The 20,812-nt window shown below is 35.6% G+C and overlaps 1 protein-coding gene across 11 annotated transcripts in view; it reads right to left on the bottom strand.

Moving 5' to 3' along the window:
- The window catches only part of CTNNA3 (catenin alpha 3), a 457,011-nt gene that overhangs the window by 162,741 nt on the left and 273,458 nt on the right, over nucleotides 1-20,812 (bottom strand). For 9 of the 11 annotated variants that reach the window (XR_004752032.1, XM_035330601.1, XM_035330600.1 and 6 more), the window contains one exon: nucleotides 3,869-3,961. The exons of 1 other annotated variant lie outside the window; for it this stretch is intronic. Coding sequence is in view for 9 of the 10 variants with exons in the window: in XM_035330601.1 (XP_035186492.1) it covers nucleotides 3,869-3,961 (93 nt within the window). In the remaining variant the exon portion in view is untranslated. Of the gene's footprint in view, nucleotides 1-1,283; nucleotides 1,387-3,868; nucleotides 3,962-20,812 lie in introns of all 11 variants that reach the window. One more of the 11 variants, XM_035330607.1, reaches the window with a different exon arrangement.

Here is a 20,812-nt window from a genome sequence, read left to right as displayed (position 1 = left end):
TCATCCGCTCAAAATGTTTGAGCATGAACAATGTTTGAATGAACACTCTAGGTTCTCACTAGCTTTCTTTCCTTCAAGAAGTAAAATGTCACTATCAAATGTCACTATGCCATCACAGCACCTCCATTATGTGTGCTTCTGACTGATATGAGTTTCAGAGAGAAGCAGCACAACTTCACCTAACTTGGCTACTGTTTTATCTTGCTTCTCTCATCTCCCTCAACATTGTACCATATTCCAAGTTAAATCAGGGATCTAAAGCTTTCAGCTTCACCCAAGATTTGACCAATTGTTTTCTTCTCACTACTTTCTCCCTCCTTCAGAACCTGCTGCAGAAGGCAGGCTTACTCCTCAAGCTGATCCCTCAGCAGAGCTCCCTAAACCACTGACAGAAAACACACTCTTCAAATGCAAAAGACTGGTCACTGGCTGTGGACTTGTGATTACAGATACAAGATGGTTTGTTGGCATCCTGAGTAATTTTTTTTGCTCCACCTGCCACAAGTTTTTTAATGCAAAAAGGTGTATCCAAGGACATCCTATGGCTGCAGATGCAGTCCCCTCCCCACCCCCCTTACATCTTAACAACTGCTTAACAACTGTTTTAAAGAATTAATCTAGTTGATATTGTTTTGTTAAGCAGCAAAGGAGTTCATCTGTGATCATCCTCCATCTTCTTCCTACTTTTCAGAAGGTGCATATGATCTCTCACCTTATAATTCCATAATTCCATCTTATAAACACACACACACACACACAAAAAAAAAATAGAAAGCACTAAAAAGGAAATAGATTTAACTTGCCTGGTCTTTGGTAGCTGCTCTTCATATACTCACGTACTGTGAAACTAGTGTACTTGCTGAGCCACATGAAAGCTTATCAACATCTCAATTTGAGGGAAATGTAAATTCCTAGAGTAATTTAGACAGAAAAACTGGAACCATTGTGTCTGTTAATCTCTACTGTCCTACATTTAGGAAGATTTTCCATCTCCCTGGCAGGTTTACCCTCTATCAGGTATCCTGACCTACTCCATGACACTAAAGTACAAGGAACCAGACACTTCTTCCAACGTATCACTAAGGTGAGGGGAACAAACCCAAATTCTAGATTGGGAAATAACACTACAGATTTGCACCCTTGATGTTCAACAATACTGTTTGCTTTTGTGGATTCTTTTCCTTATCTTTCTCATAGACTTGATGAGATGATTTTGCTTGCACACCAGGAAAGCAATATGGATTCCAACATAGAAAAACAATGACATTTTAGATTTTACCTACCTGACAACACTCAAGAAAATGCTTCCACCAAAAGTTATTAACATGAACAGAAATTATTTTTCCTTCACTAAAACACGTGAAAGTAGCTCTTTCTCTCTTCATTCTATTATTGATATAAAATTAAATATTTTTGACATTCATTCCTCAAGAAGCATTCACGCAATTTCACGAACATTGTGTTTCATATCTGCTCTAACAGATTTTCTTTGCTTAATTTATTTATTGAACAGTCTAAATATTTGCTAATAATCTCACTTGATTAAAAAAGGTCATCAGAGTTCAGAACCAGCCCTCTACATTTTCAGTACAGTACAGTATAATTAATAGAACATAAGCAATATGAATTTAACAATTAGAAGGGTTTCCTCCAGGGCTTTCCAATTTTCTACCTACCTTTTCACCAGTGCTATTTTAATGCTCCAATCTGCAAGTCCAAAGACTCCACACCATTTTCTACGTGTCTTGTTTTTTTTTCGGGTGTTTTTTGTTTGTTTTGCATTCAACCTCTTTAGATTTTAATCCAAAGCATGTGGTTCTCTTCAGGCAACATGTTTTTCATAGCACATAAGAGTAAAACCCTATACAGAGTTGTGAACATTGGGGATTTCTGCATGCAAATTTCCACTTTCCAAATTCTAATTGATAGGCCCTGTAGGGATCTTAAGAAATAATTATTTTCCCTGTGGAGAATTTTTAAATGATATAGCATAATCTGATTTCCTGTGAAATGCAGAAACCTTACTCTGCTGTTTCTTACTTGGGTAAAACAGCAATTGCTTTCATAGGGAGTGATCTTAATCTGAGAAAGCATCAAATTCTGCACAATGAACACACCACTAATAGTAATATAATCTCATCACATACCACATTTTCCATTTAGACAGATCTATAATCTTCAACTAATTCATCCATTTTTACCCAAGGCTAAAAAAAGTTAAGAGAAAAAAAAAATAAAGCCACCACAGCAAAGTTAAAAAAGACAGCAAAAAATACATTAAATATCAATTTTACTATAGGAAATTACATCCTAGCAATTTAAATAGCCATGGAAAACAAAAACAACAATCTTGTAGTCAAAATTCTGTTTTAGGTGTTTCTGCTACCAGATGGAATACTGAAGAGTATGTGTTCAATAAAAATGCTACATCTGGATGCATAATAATGTATTGTAAAGGTGCACTTGTACCTTGGAGAAACAAAGCAGCTAGAAGAAGCTGTTCATTAATTCTTCTTACAAGCTAATAATCTTAGAAAACCAGTAACACAATAAAGCAAATACCCCTTTTTATACAGTTGCATGTATAAAGACACTGAACTGTAAAACTGTTCGAAAAATAGACATCGAAACAATGATTCGCTTCAGGGAGTGTAGTGAATCAAGGTCGAAGTGAATCAAGGGTCAAGGAGTAATGGCTTTAAACTAAAAAGAGGGTAGATTAAGATATTAGAAATAAATTATTCACTCAGAGGATGGTGAGGCACTGGTACAGGTTGCCCAGAGAAGCTGTGGATGCCCCATCCCTGGAGGTGTTCACGTCCAGGCTAGATGGGGCTTTGGGCAACCTGGGCTGGTGGGAGGGGGCCCAGTCCACGGTAGGGGTTTGGAACTAGAGAAGCTTTAAGGTCTCTCCCATCCCAAACCACCCTGTGATTCTGTAAGACAGAACACTGATCTGTGACACTTTCAGAGTGTCACATTTTCTTGATATAAATTTCTCTTTCCCAAGTCTTGCCGTTTACTCAGCAGGTATAAAAAAGACTCCTCAAGCTTGTAATTGAACATGCTGTTAATATTTGTTCTTCACCTTCTATTTCCACTATCCTTACCATTCAAACACACAAAAAGGGAAGAATATTTAGGCTACTGTGTAAACTGCAGTGTTCTTCAAAGAACTAAATCTTGAAATTACGCAGCCTCAAGGCTGAAGCACTCACATCAGATTCACAAAAATCAGTAATGTCTCTGCTCAGAACAAAATAATAATGTAACTGCAGAAGTTTTTCACATCTAGAATTCAGAACATGAGAAATATAGAACGAATACACTTTTTAGAAGGTAAGTACCAAAAATGTATCTGCAGCTGTGCTGTTTCTCATTCATTTGCTTAAGACAAAAGCTCAAGCTTTTGGATTGGCAATAATCAGAAGAATTAACACTTTGACATTCACATACACACAAAAAATAAAGCAAAATATAATTAATATTTCATGTTCAAATCAAAATATGTACTGTGCTTTCCAACAGCAAAGGAACTCCCAATTTGCTTACCATGGTACACTGTTCATTCAATCAGGTTACATTTCAGAAACATAACAATGTTTTTTCAGTTGCAATTCTTATGACTTCTAAAGGGTCCAAATAATACAGATTATTCGTAATTCCCGTGTTAACCAGTAACAAATAACAAAAGGATTAACTAAGCATGTGCCCTCTATTTATCATTTGGTCTCCATTTAGCACATTAACATGCGTGGATAGAATGTCAATGCAAGACTGAAGCAGCCTGTCTAAATATCTATGTTGTGCAACAAAAACACAGTGAATGCTGAGTGCACTCTAATGGAATTAATTGAAAAAGTCATACCTGTGGGCACAAAGTCTCGATGTGATTAGCTGCCATTTGGACAATTTTCGTTCCATCTTCATTTGTTGACAATGAACAGGCAAGATTAGCAACCTTAAATAAACAAACTTTTGTAAGCACATATTAATCCCCATACCGTCAAACTTTCCAAAACTATCTCTGCAAGAAAGCTTTCATTATTTTTCATAATTTGTCCAAGAACATATCTGAACAGGAAAACTCAGAGAAAAGGAGCTGTGGAAAGCAGTGACAGTAACAAATTTCATGATCTCTCCCCATTTCAGGTTCACCACATAATACCTGCAGCACAGCATTTAGATAACTTAGGACTTTGTAGCTTCATGCACATTCCTTGTTGTTGTTTCTATTGCTTTTCAGAGCCTTTCAAACCATGTGTCCAGCTATTTTTTTAAAGCTTACATTTAAGATCTTAAAGATCCCATAAGATTTGCCTTGACTTAACAAAGTAGAGTGATTTATGCCCTGAGCCATCTACAGATCGTTATTTTTATTACCTGTAGAATTTTCCACTAAAAGAGTCTTATCAATATACCTTATATTGAGAATGTAAAAGAAAACACAAAATATGTGGAAGTTCAAGTGTGTCTGGTATTTCACTGCACACAATGGAGATACAGCTTCCTTTACAGGAGAAAAAAGAAAAAGAAAAAAAAAAAAAAAAAAAAAAAGCTGCTACAAGGTTCCACAGTTCAACAAGTTTGAAAAGATGAAAGAAAAAGAACAAACTCTGACCGCAGTACAGCTCAGAGTCAACACACCGTAACAGGCTGCCTTGACAAAGGCACAAGATGGCAGGTGGTTGGGATACTGAGATCCAGTAGACCTTTTAATCATATTGAGGTCCTGCAAGGCCCTTAGATGAACTACTATACTTGCTAGCTTCCATAATCCTTCACTGATGTAGTTGTGTTACATATGCATCACTCTTATATTAAAGTAGACCAAGAACTACCTGAGAAATAGTCCTCCATAGTGTCACAGAAACTACCAGAGATCAAAAACAAAACAAAAACACAGTTAATTTACAGTTATTCAAAACTCACGCAACAAGTTGTATGGCCCAGGTGCCGGGAAAAAAAAAAAAAAAAAAAAAGCATTAAAAGCATTATCTCCATTTATCAATATTTTAATACTCTATTTCTAACAATAATTCAATGATGATCTGCTACCAAAAGCTTCTGTTATTTGATGTAAATAATTACACAGAATTAGCTAGCCCAAGTCCAAAAAAATTACTTTTCCCATCCAAAATTCTGAAGAGGATGAGGGCTAGAATGAATGGCCTTCCATGTACAGCTGTGCCTTAATACTTATGAACCTATTCCTGCTACTCCAACACAGTTCACTGGTCCCCGCTGTGTCATATTTTATCTTGTCCACAGAAAAAAAGTAACTTTTAGGATGGAAGAAACTCCATTTTTACAACTGCACTTTCTTTTACTTTAGTCAACTGCCATGGTATTTTTAATACAGTATTTGAGAAAGACTGTTTCTAATTTTATGCTTCCACTGCTTACTCCTCAGTTTTACATATTCCCTGGTAATGACGCAATTCATGACAGTTTTCTCAAAAAGCTGCCAAGGATGTAAGTATTAGGAAGTTATGTTAAGCCACTTTAGAACCAAAACAAACTGGACTTCATTGTCTAAACTAGAAGTCTTTTAAAAATCCATAAACGTTGTGTTTTTTTTTGTTGTTTGTTTGTTTTTTGTTGTTGTTGTTTTTTTGTTTTGTTTTGTTTTTGTTTTTTTTCAAAAAGCAAGCTGTAGTTGACTAGTCACTTTAGAATGTTTATTGTGTTAAAACATTTTGGCTGGGTATTAGAAATTCATACTACATTGCTATGCAAAGAGTGAGACTCAGCACTTGAGTGTTACAATTTCACTTTATATACCTTATGCCTAAGTAACAGAGTTCTCTGTCACCCTCAGAGTAGGTGATTAGATTAACAACTGTTTCACCTAAAAGACAACTATTGTGCAAGTTAGCCATGAATGTGAAACGTAAGCAAACCAAGTGGTTAAAGCCTGTCTGGTACAGAGGATGATGGCTGAAACTCAAGTATGTGGAGGTCTTGCAAATTCATTATATCACACCCCCTCAAACTCACAATGGCAAGCACCATGTACTTACAATGGTGGAAGCAACCACTAGGTGACTGGAAATATATCCTGTGCCCCACGCAACCACCCAAAATGTTATCCTGGGCCCTGAAAAGCAAGTCCTACAGCATCTTTGGGGTCTTGACCAAAATAAATATGTAAAATAAAGAACACAATATTCTGAGGCAAAGATAGCATATGTGTGAGAACCCTGTCCAATAGCATTTCAGGAATAATTTGCTTTTCTCTGTGTCATGCCTGGTACAGAACCTCATTAAGTTTTGGTAACATTAAAAGCAGCTGTAAAACTAGGCTAAGGATTCTCTCTCTGGACCTCAGCATACTTGATCTTAAAGATCTTTTCCAACCTACATGATTCTACAATTCTATAAACCCTACTGTCATAAGAAATTTCATGCTAGTATTGAGAAAAATAAAGTCAGTTAACATCATCAGATGAATCTGTTAGCATTAAAGCAAACAAATTCTACTTCATTTGTCTGCCACAACACACTGCTTAGAGGAAAAATTATTCAGACTCACTACATATGTGGATTTACTTGTACCAGAACTCTGCTAGTGCAGACTAAATAGAGAGGCAGTAAGTAAATGTTTTTCTAACAATTAAAAACGTAACATTCTTGTCCAAAAATCAGAATTTATCCCTAACATCTCATTATGGCTTAGTTAAAGACTAATTTACTTTAGAATTCTCAAGTGCTTTTAAAAGCTGGAAATGTCAATTTTCCCAAACCCATATGTCTCTCAGACATGTGCTACCTCAGCTATCTCAAAACACAGCTATAACTCCAGTGAAACCCAGCATACCTGGCAGATTTCTGACAGACACTTGCCAAGATACATAATTTGCTCGGTGAATTCAGATCTTGGAATTTCTGAAATTGCCAGCTCTACAACCTGGAGCTCCAAAATTTCCAGCTTTCTGCACCAACCACAAGCCCAAAGGTTGTCAGTTTCAACGGCATGCCTACACTGTACAATGCAGTACAGTATAGAAATTGGTGACGGCACTTGTTCCAAGTGCAAAGTCAGGATAAACCATCCAAGTTTGGTGCTGCTCCCAAGTGACTGTGATTTACTTAGAGAACATGCTGTACTCACAACAGTGTCTGCTATTAGAAAACAAAAGCTAACAAGATTGCCTCTTACCAACTCTAGATATGCACTGACAGTCTAGATTTTCTTCACTGTCACCATAGAGTTCCGAATTCCTTCAAACCCATGGGTTGCTCAACTTCTGTGGAGACTCTTAGGTCTGGAGACCCATAAGCCTTAGTTTGGTGTAGAATTGGCAACACTGTAGCATAAAACTGGAAATCTTCAATTAACTTATCCTCTGTGGCAACATTTTCAAGGATTACAGAGATCTCAACTCTGAGAATGAGGTGGGAACTCACAATTCGGGACACATCCACCACCATGCTGATGCTTAGGAACAGAAAAATCCCAGCTCCTTTACTACTGCCTTTCTCTTCAGAAAAATAAGTAAATAAATAAAAATACTTTGACCAGCTTAATAATGTAATTTTAGTTGTTTTTCTTTCCTGTAGAATCTTTACATTCTACCTTGTTCCAGAAAAATATGCTATTTTGTAGCACCATTCTGTGAAATTGTGAATATAGAACACTTGCGTATAGCAAGCACAGTATTTTTTCTATTCCTGTGGCATACATGTCTGCTTTTGGCTAGTACAAAGGTCTAAGAATGGAACTACTGGATTTTAAAATACTTTCAAATACTTAATACATTTCCTTAACAATCTGTTACATCAGCATGGATGGCTGAGAAGAACTGGCAATTGTGATTCCTACTGGAAACAATTAATATACATCAGCAGCTCCGTAGCTTCCTATGAAATGCTGACGAAGGTAAGTCCCTAATTAAATTCTCATTTTATACCCTACACTACACCATTTTAGAACAAAATTTATGTAATATTGGAAAACAGAATTATAGTTTGTACATAATTAATTATATACGAGAACAACTTTTTTTTAAAAAAAAAGATGCTCCCAAAGTCACAGTGAGATTGGAGGGGAAGGGAATTGAAAAGGGAAACCTACTTGAGATTTCTGCCAATCTGCTATTTAATTCAAACCACAGACTTGAATTTGGACATCCTTTCAGCACTGTGATCACTTTGAATACCAAAAATATCTAACTTTTATTGCAGTGTAAATGCCTTAAATTCCTTGAAGTAGGACCCATGAGAAGAAAAATATAAAATGATTTTTTTTGAGAGAAAAAAATGTAAAACATGTAAAACTTCTTAAATGAGTTCAAAATAGAAATACTCCCCTACAAAAAATTATGTGTTTATCAAAAAACAACACATCCATAGATAATCAGAGAAAATCAAGGATCAGAAAAAAACAAAACATACCTTCAAAATTTAATCCATATCAGCATCAGTCCTTCACAGTACTTTTCCCTTGCAGAAAGTATGGCAATTCATTACACTACCTAACATTGAGGACCTGGTTCTGCAATACAGGAAGTGTACAACAGCACAAATGTCTGGAATCGTTTTTTGGTTGGTTGGTTGTTTTTTGTTGTTTGTTTGTTGTTGTTGTTGTTGTTTTGTGGTGGTGTTGTTTTTCCCCATGAAAAAAAACAGTTACTTTATATTCCAATCCACTCTCAACTACGATTTGATTCTCGTTAATTACTACCGTAGAATATTTTTAAGATGGGGAAGGAGGATGAGGTTTGTTGTTTTTTGTGGTGGTTTTTTTGGTTTGTTTTTTACAAGAAGGCCCTCTTGATAAAAGGTCACTGTATGTTTATTGCATAAGCACCTGTGCTTCAAAAAAAATAAAAATAAAAATAAAAACATACACACACAACAAAGGCACACTTACTTGGATGAAATCTTGCCTATCCTTGGAAGTAAATGAAAGTATTATTTCTTCATTTACACAACAAGGCTCTTTCAGTAAGCACAATGTTTTGAAGTCTTTATTTGCTTGTTGTTGATGCTTGACAGCTAGGTTAAAAAAAAATCCAAAAATCCTAGACATTGTTCATCTTCTTCCTCTGTACTGCAAGTGCTGCAGCCCAGCATTCTTTGTATATCCGGTCAGCAGAACTCTCATCTATAGACCAGGCCAGTCTAAGGTTTGCTCTGAGAGTGAATGGATTTCTAAAAAGCTAGTAAAGTTCAGCCATTAAAGCACTGCCAGCCAGATACAACACAAACTCGCTAAGTCATACACCTCTGTCATCTGCTTGCCACTTTCGGGACAGTAATGCCAATCAATTGCTAAATGGTGTGGCACCCTCACAGCACATTTAATAACAGGAAAAAAATGTTACTATCAGGTAACTGTTCATTTTTACACTTAGAATTAATTGGATGGCTCATTTTTTCCTTAAACTTTCCAACAGTTACAATGTTGACAACTCATTTTTTCCTGGAATTTAAATAAAGAATAACTCAGAGAAACTGTTGTACAAAAGTGCACCTTAATGCTTACCAGAAAGCAAGACAGAGCCTTTCATATTGCCTTCTTCAAGGCAAGAAATAATCACAGAATGCAGGTGCATTAATTCTATCTACTATGAACTAAGAATACAATCATTTTACAGGCTCACAAGATATGATACACCTTAATATTTTTATTATTATTTTAAGGACCTTTATTCTTGTCCTGTTTCCACTGATCAGGCATTTAAAAAAAAAAAAAATCCAGAGGAGAAAGCCTGCCTTACCACTCCATCGGTGAGCAGTTTAAGATTTAATAGTAACAACAACCTAAGGGCAAATATTGACAAAAATAGTGCCATAACCTCGACTACAAATCCTTAATTGGTGACCATCCATTCACATATGCTCCCAAGAGCTCATTATTACTCGTATAAAATCATTTAAAAATATATATATATATTAAAACAGATCACTTAGCAAACAATAAAAAAGTATATTGTACTTTCTTATATAATCGCCTCATGGATTTTTATGTGTTTTTTTTTGTTTGTTTTTTACTTCAGAAAACTAGGTCTCAAAAAACAAGGCCATTAAGCATAGTGTTTGCAAAAGGCTAAGTAACATCTCTTGACATAAATAAGTTGATAAAAAATAAATAATTAACCACAGATATTTTAGTTTTTGTACATCTGAATTGCCCTATACTCTGTGCCATGCACTGCTTGGGCAGTTTTCTCCTCAGGACCACACAGCTCACTATTCAGAAAAGCCTAGGCCAAATCCAAAGAAACTCAACTTCCAGAAAAAGGAAGCGCCTCCTTATAGTGATAAGAAATAATGAGAAATTATAATAATAATAAGAAGAAATGTGCTACCATATATTTTGTTGAGCAGAACTCACCCAACCATGCCATAAACCCGCTGCAGCTGCAGAACGTGCCAGAAGGGGAGGTGCGCCACGCTCACGCGAGGCGAAGCATTGCCGCAAAATGGCGGCCTCGCAAAATGGCGGCCTCGCAAAATGGCGGCCTCGCCAAGACACTGACGTGCCTGCAGGGAGCGACACAGCGCCCTCATCAGCACCCCTTGCACCTACTCCACAACGGTACTGGGCCCGGGAAACCCCATTCCCCCATCGGGCAGCACTACGGCACAGCAGGGACCGGTGTGGCCTTCTTGGCACCTAGCCCTAGGACAGGAGGGCATGTGCACAGAGCTTAAAAAAGCCTTTTCATTTCCAAGCATGTTTTTTTTATTTTTTTATTATTTTTTTTTTTTTGCAAAGCTACTGCGTAACGCTCTGATTTCTTAGTGGCAATGTTTTTGCTTTCTTTAATCTCTTTTTTTCCCACTGAACTATTATCAGATCTACAGCATAAGCAGTAGTCTGGGTATCTTGTGGGTCTATTCAAAAAACTGTCCATACTAAATTGAATTAAAATTTTAAATTGAAATTTAAAGATACAAACATGAATTGGAAGCATTTTATGAACTACTCAAGTTAATTATACTTATTTGTAAAGCAATCCATAATTCACTCACAATGAAATAAAAGCATATACGTATTTTATGTAACTAAGCTGTCCTTAAAGCAAATGTTACACTGCTGCAGTGGTAAAAATCTCATCTGTCATAGCTCACAAAAGAATTACAGTACATTCTTTCACTATATGCTACAGTTTTTTTAAAAAACATAATTAATCTTCTTGCTCGTTTTTACCTTTCCTTAATCCCTTAAATTAATATTTAAATATTTTTTCTTGGGTGTATTAGTGTTCCTTCTCTTGTTTGTGAGTGTTACCATGAGCTGTGTTCTGCAGGTACTATAAAAGCCATCTAAAGACAGCAAATTCAAACAAGAGTGGAGTTGGAGGTAGTCTCCTAGCTGCTATACTTTATATGGAATATATGTTGTATTAACAAAATATTTCTGTGTCAAACTATGTTAGTTGAGTCTAAAGGTTTATAAGTAATTTATAAGAATTCCTTCATTCACTTGTGTAATGCAATCTCTGTTCTAGGAAAGGTACAATTGATCATAAAGGAAAACACTAAAACCATCTGTCAGCCTTGCAATCAGAATTTACATACAAAATCATTCAGATTTCAAAAACGCAGATGAACTCTGTGGCATCCAGGAAAGTGCTTATGTGTGTACTGACAATCAAACACGTAAATACAACTTAAGGACTGTAATCCTACTAAGTTCACTGTCAAAGCCCCTATCAAGTTTGTATTTTCTTCACTGAATACTGGCCTTGAACAAAGGCAAACCACTGTTAATTGTGGTAAAACGACAAACACATTAAAAACAATCCTAACATTTGGTAGATGCCCATCCAACAACAACAGATGCAGAGGTTACTAATAAGTTTCAAAAGAAAACAAATTCTGGGCATGGAAGTCTAGAATTCTAACCTATACATGATTCCCAAAATAAAGGGTGATGGGATACACATTAATTAAGTTAAAACTCAAAATGGTGCTATGAACTTCCCATCACAAAAATACTTGCAATATTGCTACTCCTGCCCATCTGTTCCTTTACCAGACCGGCTGAGTAAAAGACAGCTGATACCATTTTGGCTAAGGACACTTCATTAAGAAGAAACATGTCTAGGCACTGTAATTTTGTCCTGAGTCCAACAAGGAGGCACCTGGGGTCTGGCAACAACTCCCTGTATTTTTCAAGAGAATGAAGTTTTATAAATTTGGTGTGAAAAAAAATACAATAGTTCAGCTGGAAGGGACCTTCAAAGATCATCTAGTCCAACTCCCTGACCATTCAGAGCTAACTGGAAGTTAAAGCATTATCCAAGTGTCTCTTGGACACTGACAGGCATGGGGCATCAACCACCTCACTAGGAAGCCTGTTCTAGTGTTTGACCACCCTCATGGTAAAAAAAAAAATCCCTAATTTCCAATATAAACCTCCCATGGTGCAGTTTTGTGCTGTTCCCATACACCCTGTCATCAGATACCGGGGGGAGGAGATCTGTACTTCCCTTTCCACATGTTCTCAGTATTTTGAATACGAGGCAAACACCTACGAAAAAGCCATTTAATGCAATGATGTTAAAATGTGACCAATGTGAAATAACTATGTTCAAATTATTGGATGTTGCATTTATTTATTTATTTTTCCCATTGGAAGAATTATGCCAAAGGGAAATAGCTAACAATAGGTGCCTTTTGTCTCAGCCAAACTATCAAAACCAAAAGCATCCAACTTCCCTGTTGAACAATAATTTGCCTTTCTTATGATGAGAAATTCAAGTCGCTGACTTCCTATAGCATATTTCTTCATGATTTTGTTTTCTACTTTTTTAAAGAGTTCAGCTACTACGCTCAAATTTTATGTATGCTGTTATGTCTTCAATATGAAAGAATTTGTCCTTCTTTGTTTTCCTGCCTCAAAGACAAAATATTTGATAGCCTAAGTATTGTGCACAAACTGCATTTCAGAATGTTTCTCAGTTATTTCAATGTATTCAATAATTCATGTTATCGGGTAGAGCCTTAAAAAAAGTCAACTCTGGTGGAGGGGAAAAAATACTAGTTTGGAAGCTGTTTGGCATTGGTTAAGGTACCCCAAAAGGTTATTACTAGAGAATTAAGCAAACAAACATGTTGTCTGATCCTCTAGAAAAGTACTTGAGCTCTTATAGCCTGCAACGTAACACCTTAAAGCATAACTTCATGTTTTAAGACTGGAAAACTGGCTTGCAAAAGAGATTAAGTTAGTGCAAACCTCTCTGTACCTCTCTACATACATGCATATCTGCTTATATACTTATTTGATTAAAGGAACAGCTTCTAATATGCACTTCTGACAACTGGCATAAAGAAGGTCACGTAGAAAGAAGAACATTCCACAGGGAAGCATATACCTTCTTCTCCACCAGGAATCACAGCATCCATGTTCCAAGGGGGGAAAGGGGGGGAGGAAGGGAGGGAAGAAATGACTATCAATATGTCAAGGAAAAGAACTGTATCATTTTTACAGCATACACACAAAAATGCAGATATTTGGTATTTAAGAAACATAAGCCTTGGTAAACTGATGTTAAGACTTGGGTGATGTTTGCCTTTTTTTGGAACTTCAGAATTATTCTATTATGGGAGAGTGGCAATACAGATCATTTCTGTCAAAAAAGGATTTTAGGTATATCACATGGAATCACAATTACCACAGTTTCCATCAATTTGATAAACTTCTACATCCAGTTTCTGCAGTAATTCAAGAAACAAGTAACTGCCACTGCACTTCCGTGTAAGCTGTCTTTACAATATCAGCAAAAATATTAATCAGGTGTATGAGGGGAAGAAGGCCATGTTGAACAAAGACAATTTCCCTTTGGGAGCTTGCGTAACTTACAGTACACACTGCCTCATGGTACTAGGTAGCTGACATTTCTAACTGATGAAATATGCCCCTTAGACATAGAACTCTGATCAATCTTCTGGTTGTTTATCTTTCATTCTTTTTCTTCACACTTATGCAATAAAGGCTGTGATAAAGAGGATTAATGAAAATGTCACCGTTTATCACCTGAAGCTCAATCAGTAATAGGGAAGTTGGGCCTTATTTAATTAATTACATAAAGGTGCTAAAATTTTCATATTATGAATTCAGGACTTGCTGTAAGGTGTTAAAACTATGTGAGAACCAAAATAGAGAGGTTCAAATCTTAACGTTTACATATATGGTTAGAAGTACATGCTTGACTTTAAGCTAGTTTAATGGAAATAATTTTCTCCACCATTATGACCACACTAGCCCTCAATTGAGCATCCTTCTACCAACTCCAATGCATCAAGAACAAGTTACGTGTCTTTGAAGGCTCCTTCCACCTGCCTGCCCTGCCATCTCCCAATTACTGTTGTCAGGTTCCTTTTGTCACAATTCTATGCATTTTTGCATTTAAAGCATCTGTGATTTTTTTCTTCTGCTACCTTTTTCTTTAAAACTAGTTCCCACACCCCCACAAATAACACCACTATCCTTATGCTATCCTTTTGTGTGCTATCTGCAAACAAACAGAAAGAACAACACCCAACAACACCAGGTTGGTAGGTACACCAGTGAGGTTGACTATGCTCTTTACTGACAGCTGCCACATAAACTTATCAACCAGGTAAGTTTGCTAAAGGACTCTCAGAGCCTTCAGCACAGAAATAAATTCCAATAAATATGGGAAAGTAGAGCTTTAGGCCTAACTAATGATATCATTGGAATTAAGTTTGTGTTTCAGACATTAAAAGTTTCATTTCTAAACACCTTACAGGGAACAAAAATAAAAATAAAATAAAGTAAGTGAAGTGGGGAAGGTTTTGCTTTGTGTTTTGTTTTTTTGGGTTTAGTTTGTATTTAGACTGGTATTGTTTACTATTTAATCACAGATTTACTAAAATTAGCAAATAAAGTCAACAGTTGGATTGCTAAAATGGATGAGCTAAGATCTTTGGATTTAATAGAACTGCAGCAATGAAAATCCTACAAGAAAAGAATCTCAGCTACCCTGATCTCAAGGATGTGCCATTAATCTATAGAATATAGAATAAGATACAGATCCTGCCTGAATAAGCATTCTGCACATTGGTCTCCTAGAAGCGAGAAAGTGGGACAAAAACAGAAGACTACTGAATGGTTGTTCAGAACCATACAACTGAGGATACATGTAAATTAGCAAACCAAATGTGTTTTTCATATCAAAAGCAAAGCATTGTGTTAACTAGCTAAGTAAGAGTCTGAAAACCATCAAAAACGTGTAAGATATGAGCAGAAAGTTAATGTGTCAAGGATAGACTGATCCTAGAAATTAGCATGGTAATGTAATGAAAATCCATTTGCCATTCATAAATATTGACCTGCTTACAAGTGCTTGTCTTATTTACAAAAACATCCTACTAGTGTGCTGACGGGTAGATTTTACTTCCAAAGTAGTAACAAATATTCTTTCATTTTCTTTCCATGCAATAATGATCTGTATATGGTGTTTCATGATTCACATTTTGATATAGATTTTTAAAGCAAAATAAGCCACACTTTATTTCTGTGTCTGCAGATCACAGTGTACAGTAGGATCCTGCATCCTCCTGACAGCTGCTGTGTGTGGTTATGCACACAAATGATAGAAGTTAAACAGAAATTGAAAACCAGGGATGATGACATACTCTTCAACTGAGGGTCTTTATTTGCTACTTTGAGACAGATGTAACTATATGATGAAACAACTGGAAGTATATTATGGGTAAAAGAAGAACAGTAACAAGAAAAGTGCTAGCAAATAATAATAATAATAATAATAATAACAACAACACCCAGACTTGTATCTTATGTCTTGGGATGAAATTCCTTCGCATTGAACTGTCTGAAAACTAAACACCTGTGCACAACAGCATCCATGTTTCTTGTCTTCTGGTTATGCTCTCAAGAAGAGCAATAAAACATTCTGCTCTCTTTTGATATCCCGGAAGTTAACAAAGATGTTCCAATAATCTGTCAGTTTGACCTCTACAGATGCAGTTGTAGAGTTTTGCAACTGACAAAAATGTTTTTTTCAACAACTAAGTGAAATTAACTCTAAAGAACAAGTAATTAATCATTAAGATGTTATTTTTATTTAGTGCTGACCAATTTGAGATGAAAGCCCACAGAGAATACCTCAGAATACAGCTGAGAATACCTCAATTCCCTACCATCTTTGAAGTGGATGGGAACAAATAAGAATCTTGAAGCTGTCAGTACTTCGTATATGAAGCACCTTAGCATGTAAAGAAAAATTCAGTGATTGTGGACTGATACATTTCATTTCACTTCAAGCTGCTATCCACCAGGAAATTATTTAAGTGTTACTTTGGGTGGCAAATATTTTTTGTTAGTGGTGGTTTTCAGAATTCCCATTGTGTTTTTCTTCCCATGACTGTTAGTTCCAAGTAGAAGAAAACTAAGGGAACGTAGTCCTTACCTACTGGATGTTCAGAGGTTATAATACTAGCTTCTTGAAGGCTGTTTCTTGTGGACTGGTCTTAGAAAGCACAAGATTTTTTTATTTTCTTTTTAGTTTGTGGATTGTTTGTTATTTTTGTTTTGTTGCCAGTTACTTTCAGAACTACAGTGAGTTGCTCTCAGAACCCAATTTTCTGAGTCAGTATATTTAGAATTTGACATACAAAGACGCTACAAATTACATATCAAGTCAGACAGAGTGGCAACTAACTGGTAATTTTCCAGTTGTATTTGAAGAGAGGTATTTAATGTTTGTACAGAATATGAAAAGCAAATTATCAAGATTAAGTTGCAGATTCCATGTTGAAACTAACTTCTGATAGAGGAGTTTTGCACTAGAGGCAGATGTTTAAAGTTTTATTTCAAGAGGTACTGGCACTGTATTTTGCCTCACTAAGAGAAAGGAAGTTTTTTGTCATGCGCTTATTAATTTACTGTCAATACAGATTCGTTTTGATTACCAAATAACATTATTTTAACCCTGCTGAGTTTTACAAACATTTTGATTAATAAGTTTAACACTGAAAACATTTCATTTGTACCATATATAAGTTCTTCTATATTGTTTACCGGAAATGTGATTCCAATAGCATTGAATGAAAAGTAATAAGTTTCTTATGCATATATAGATAAGCAGGAATATATAAAATTTAATTTCTTAAAAACTGCTATATGGAACACAAGAAATTGTAACATAACATACATCTTAAAAGAAACAAACACTCCCCTCTCAAGGTACAATTCATCTCACCTCACTTCAGCTATCTAAAAATTAGACACCCAGTCTAAACTAGTCATTTAGTCAAAGAAGAGACAGGCACTTACTATTAGTAAGATAAATCTTCTCTGGGAAATCATTATCTTGGGCTAAGTGTAAATGGGATAAATAAGGCTTTAGATTGAAAAAAGACCAACATAATCAATCAATCTCAGAAAACCTGACTTTTTCTATTTAGAAGAAAAACCAAACCAAACCAAATGAGTGAAGTGATACTGGTAGTTACTGGTACAGGGAGAGGATTATTACTTATTTTAATCTGAACTGAATAATTAAGACTTAAATTGGAAAAAAAAAAAACAATCAGTGACTTGTTTTACTTAAAAATGAACTTATATCCAAACATTGTAACAACAAATGTGTTGCATTATCTATCACCGTTGGACATGGTGGCTGCAATATTAAAATCAATTTTTCATGTGACTGGATATCTGAATATACAAATACACAGGTCTTGTACTGGATTCAAAAATTTATTTTGCTAATTTCTGCAAGCAAAGTTATCACTGAACTAAAATGAAACACTGATGATTTTACCAATACAGCAACAGCAGCAACATTTAGAACTGACACAGAATTTTATAGAATGAAAATGTGTATCAACTTTTACATAGGGCACACTAAAATAATAAAACTATCTTGATTGAAATGATGGGTGATTATTTTGAAAATGCACTATCAATCCGGTGTCACAGTATGTTGTCCTGTCTCCATTTTTGAATTGGTATCATCAAATTACTCATTGGTGCAACACTAACATCATGACCCTAGCTAAGCAATGTTGTATGTGTATGGAGCATGTTCAGATGGAATGGGATCAACCTGAAGCACTGTTTTAATGAAGAGACTTAGAGAAGCTGAACTCTAGACTGGATCAAGAAAAAAAAAAAAAAAAAAAGATACATTTTTTTTTAATTCTGTTTGGACAGAATTAAATTTTAGCAGAGGGTACCTGTGTCTTATTTTACAGCAAATATCTTCAATTGCAAAAGGTTACCTTTACATGGATAAAAAGGAAATAGTTATAAAGCTTTCTTGCACCATAAATATCTTTTAGAAGATCAATGTTAAAACCAAGCACAAATTGACAGATCTATTTCCCTATAGTCAGGGGACTGAAAAGTGCACTCCCTAAGGTTGCCAGGAAAGAGTTGGATTGTTAATTGTGCTGTGCATGCAATAGTGAGATCCAGGCATCCAGGCATGTAGATCCTGCCACACCTCCTCATTCTGTTCTTGGACAAACCACAGGGCTTTACTAAAAATTAGTGTGGCTGAGTTAACCAGCAATTCATAGCTGATAAATAAGATTATCATCCTTTTTAAATAAGATTATCATCCTTTTTTTTGGACTTCAGCAGACTATTGCTAATCAGTAGTATGATTTGGTGATTATTATATAAAATTATGCAAAAATTGAACTTTCGTATTCATCAGTGGTCTAAGAAATAGCGTCAGCATATGTTATCGTATGTTATGGTAACAGAGACCATCATGAAAGCATTGTATATATCCATGTCTTGAATAGCATACACACTTCCAACCTACCACCTCCTGAGCAACACTGAAGAGCTGGAAAAGGCATGTAGAGGGTAGCAAGGTGATCTTTACATGGCTTCCAAAAATTAAAAAAGTCTTAAAACTTAAAAAGTAACACTTAGCTTTGAAAACAGAAAATTAAGCAGACATATGACAGAGATCTCTAAGTGGCATGGAGAAGGAAAATAGGGACTGGTGCTCATTTTCTCCTCTGATATGAGAATTCAGGTACAGCAAAGTAAATGATGAGGTAGGGGTTTCTTGCATACTTCTCTACAAAACACATAATCAAGCTGTGAAATTCTTCACCATAGAATGTTACAGATGTCAAAGGTTTACAATGGACCCTGATCCAGTCCTTAGGTGTCTTACATTCAGAAAGAACAGCGAGATTGTTTTTTTTTTCCTTAGTTTTTGTTCTCTAAGACAGAAACTAGGGATTGCCAGCATCTGAGCTGGTTTTCTCAGCCCTTGCAAGAAGCTTCAAGATGTCATATGTTCCATAGCATCTACTTGCAGCTGAAATATAGATATATTTTCTAATAAAAAGGTGCTTTTTTATTTAATAACATGGGCTGTCACACTTCAGTTGTTGGCCTCTGCTATATGATCGTGTGCCCACATCAGAACTCCTTGGATGTGACAACTGCCTTCATAGTTACATTACCATTGCCTGATGTCTCATCCACCTCACCTACCAGTCTTTTCTACTATTGTTACTGTCATATGTTATTCTTGGCAACTAATTTATTTAGTTGTTTAGCTTTTCAGGTATTTTACCTTTAATTATGATGGCCATTGCTATTCCACAGTCAGGCACACACTTGCATTCAATATGTGACTTAAGTTATTCTCAGTTACAAGAATACAAAGCCCAACTCTGCAATGGCATATGTGATTGGCTTTCCAGCTTTGTATTTCATAACCTGAGATCGGTAAGAGATCTCATTTTATCTACATATTGTATTACTTGGCAAATTAAAGCAACAGTTCAGTGCTCTATTATCGTCATTTTTAAAAATACATATTTTGTGCTTACCAACTTTTAAGATGCTAAAAAAAAAAATGCTTCCATTTTCCAATATAATGTATTTAAATGCTATTCTACTTATATCAAATTATTTGGTATTCCACTTTCTACAAAAGAGCTGCCATAATTCTTTTTCTTTGCTGCTATTGTTGGAAATTATTCAATTTCTTCTTAGAAATCAGATAAATCTGTTTGTACGTACAAAGTCCCTCTGTGACAATTTGGTTACTTGTTAATATTTTGCTGTTTTTGTTTTACTTCTGGTAGGGCAGCAGTTGACAGATGTAGTAGAACCACTATTTAACTAATTTGTTTGCAGGTTTAGCAGTCCAGTTTATCAGAATGCTGCTGAATATAATCATCAAGCTCTTGTTGAAAGATATTAAGTACTCTAAATAAATACAAGCAACTTTCAAATAAGATATTTCAGTTCTAGTAGATATCCAGAAGATAACTTCAATTTTATGTTCATTTTGAATACCAGTGTCCAATGTAATCGCTAGTAAAGTGACGAGATGAAATTACTAATTATACGATAGGAGGTGGGACTGTGTGTAGTCTCTCTGAAAGCCAGTTACTTAAATTTTTTTCAAGTATGCACTCCTAACTGTAGGCACCATATTAAATCATAACATAAATATACACAGACCATGTATACACTGTACACAGAGTAGGATTAGTCTACCATGTCTTAGAAGGCTTCCACTTTGAGCTATTACTCCCTAAAATCAAACATTTGATCAAGTTCCCACTCAGCATCTTTGTGGAAAGGCTTACTCTAATTTCTCAAAGAAGAATTCCCCACCACAGAATTTTTATGCAATGAAATAGGACAGAAATCCTATCCACTATCTCACTGCACACCATTATGTAAAAAATTGAGCATTTTTCCTACTATATTAGGCCATTAATGTAATCTTACCTGAAATACCACACTTAGTTGGTTTTATGGTATCTAGAAGATAAGGGAATGTTGCACTGGCAAGTCACGTACACCATACAGCCAAAAAAG

This window comes from Oxyura jamaicensis, chromosome 6 (genome assembly GCF_011077185.1).
Source record: "Oxyura jamaicensis isolate SHBP4307 breed ruddy duck chromosome 6, BPBGC_Ojam_1.0, whole genome shotgun sequence".
NCBI classification, from domain to species: Eukaryota; Metazoa; Chordata; class Aves; order Anseriformes; family Anatidae; genus Oxyura; species Oxyura jamaicensis.
Note: the sequence above shows the minus strand (reverse complement) of the source record. Positions and strands in the feature narration are given on the sequence as shown.